A 1,413-nucleotide genomic window follows, 5' to 3' on the forward strand; every position below is an offset into this window, starting at 1 on the left:
CCTTTTCACGAATATATTCATTTCATGCTTCTTTCAGCTGGCGCTGCAATGGGGGCTTTATCTTTGAAGTATAAAACAACTCATATGTTGGGTGATGTGGAGATAAGGTCTACCGTAATTTAATTAGTTTATTAATTAAGAATCTCACATACCGCTCACCTGCCTTTTCACCTACCGCTCACCTAGTTTCTATAAATAGCCTCTGATGACTTGTTATGAAGCCAAGCCACAAGTCAAACAAGACCAAACCAAGTCATCTAAGAGAGAAAGAGAGGAAGAGAAATAGAGATGAACGGAAAGAAGAAAATAGAGATTTTCTTGTAAACGTCGATGCGCCCGACGGGGTAATTCCTCGACAAAATAAAATGTTCTGTAGCTCTGTGGACGTAGGCAAATTTGTCGAACCACGCAAATCTATGTCACTCTGGTGTTTTTTTACGTGCAATTTTTGTCGTTCCATTTTTCGTTTGTTGTCGTCATTTTTTTCACAACATCATCCACCCATGCAGACTCATCTCAAAATCATCAAGTAGGCTTGATGCATTCGTCCACTTCAGCCATCCAAATATTCTACTAATAACATCTCGATGCATATCACCATCAATTTGAATAATATACCTGAGATATCTAAAATGCTCGCTCTTTTTAATGACTCGATCACCCATTATGACAACACTGCAATTAGATCTAGCACTACTAAAATTATATTTCATTTATTCAATTTTAGATCCACTCAAGCGAAAGTTTTAAGAGTCAAATGCTGATCTTCATAATTCAAAGTTTTTTTATGTACTCTCTCTCTTTCTCGTCTTATCCACAAGAAGAAGGATATCATCTACAAAAGCATACACCAAGATACGTTCTCTCGTAAATATCTAGTAAGACATGGATTTAATAAGAAATGGGTTTAGAGCCAGTCATTGAGATGGATCTAATAATATTATTATTAATATTAATAAAAATAAATTAGATTTTAATGTGCCACTCAATTCTTATGTATTTATATGCTACCTTATCTATACACGTTGAAGTATATATATATATATATATATATATTATTTCTTAAAATTGATGTTGTTTTATTTTTTTATGATATGAAAGATTTGATCGGTATAAATATAGAAAAATAAAAATTTGTATTCTTAATAATATTAATAATAATGACGATGATAATGAGATAATATTATTTTTTATTTGCCCAATTAAAAAAAGGTCAACGGTCAAAGACTGAGATCATATATATTTGTTTTTATGTCCATACCATTAAGAAAAGAAAATACTTCTCAACGAAGTTATTTTAGGTGTGAAAAAAATCTTTCACGACTGCTAACCCTTTGACATGGCGTATGTATCTTAATAAAACAATGGTTACATTCATTTTTTTTATTATATATATATATATATATATATATA

At 31.1% G+C, this 1,413-nt stretch overlaps 1 protein-coding gene across 1 annotated transcript in view; it reads left to right on the forward strand.

Moving 5' to 3' along the window:
* LOC110027136 (UPF0307 protein ECA0281) overlaps positions 1 to 86 on the forward strand; it is a 30,917-nt gene extending 30,831 nt beyond the window's left edge. Inside the window, exon 7 of the mRNA XM_020728442.1 lies at positions 38 to 86. Within this exon, the coding sequence (XP_020584101.1) occupies positions 38 to 74 (37 nt within the window). The 3' untranslated portion in view covers positions 75 to 86. The remainder of the gene's footprint in view (positions 1 to 37) is intronic.
* Positions 87 to 1,413: the final 1,327 nt, after the last annotated feature.

The sequence above is a fragment of the Phalaenopsis equestris genome, unplaced genomic scaffold (genome assembly GCF_001263595.1).
Source record: "Phalaenopsis equestris unplaced genomic scaffold, ASM126359v1 Scaffold000414, whole genome shotgun sequence".
NCBI lineage: Eukaryota > Viridiplantae > Streptophyta > Magnoliopsida > Asparagales > Orchidaceae > Phalaenopsis > Phalaenopsis equestris.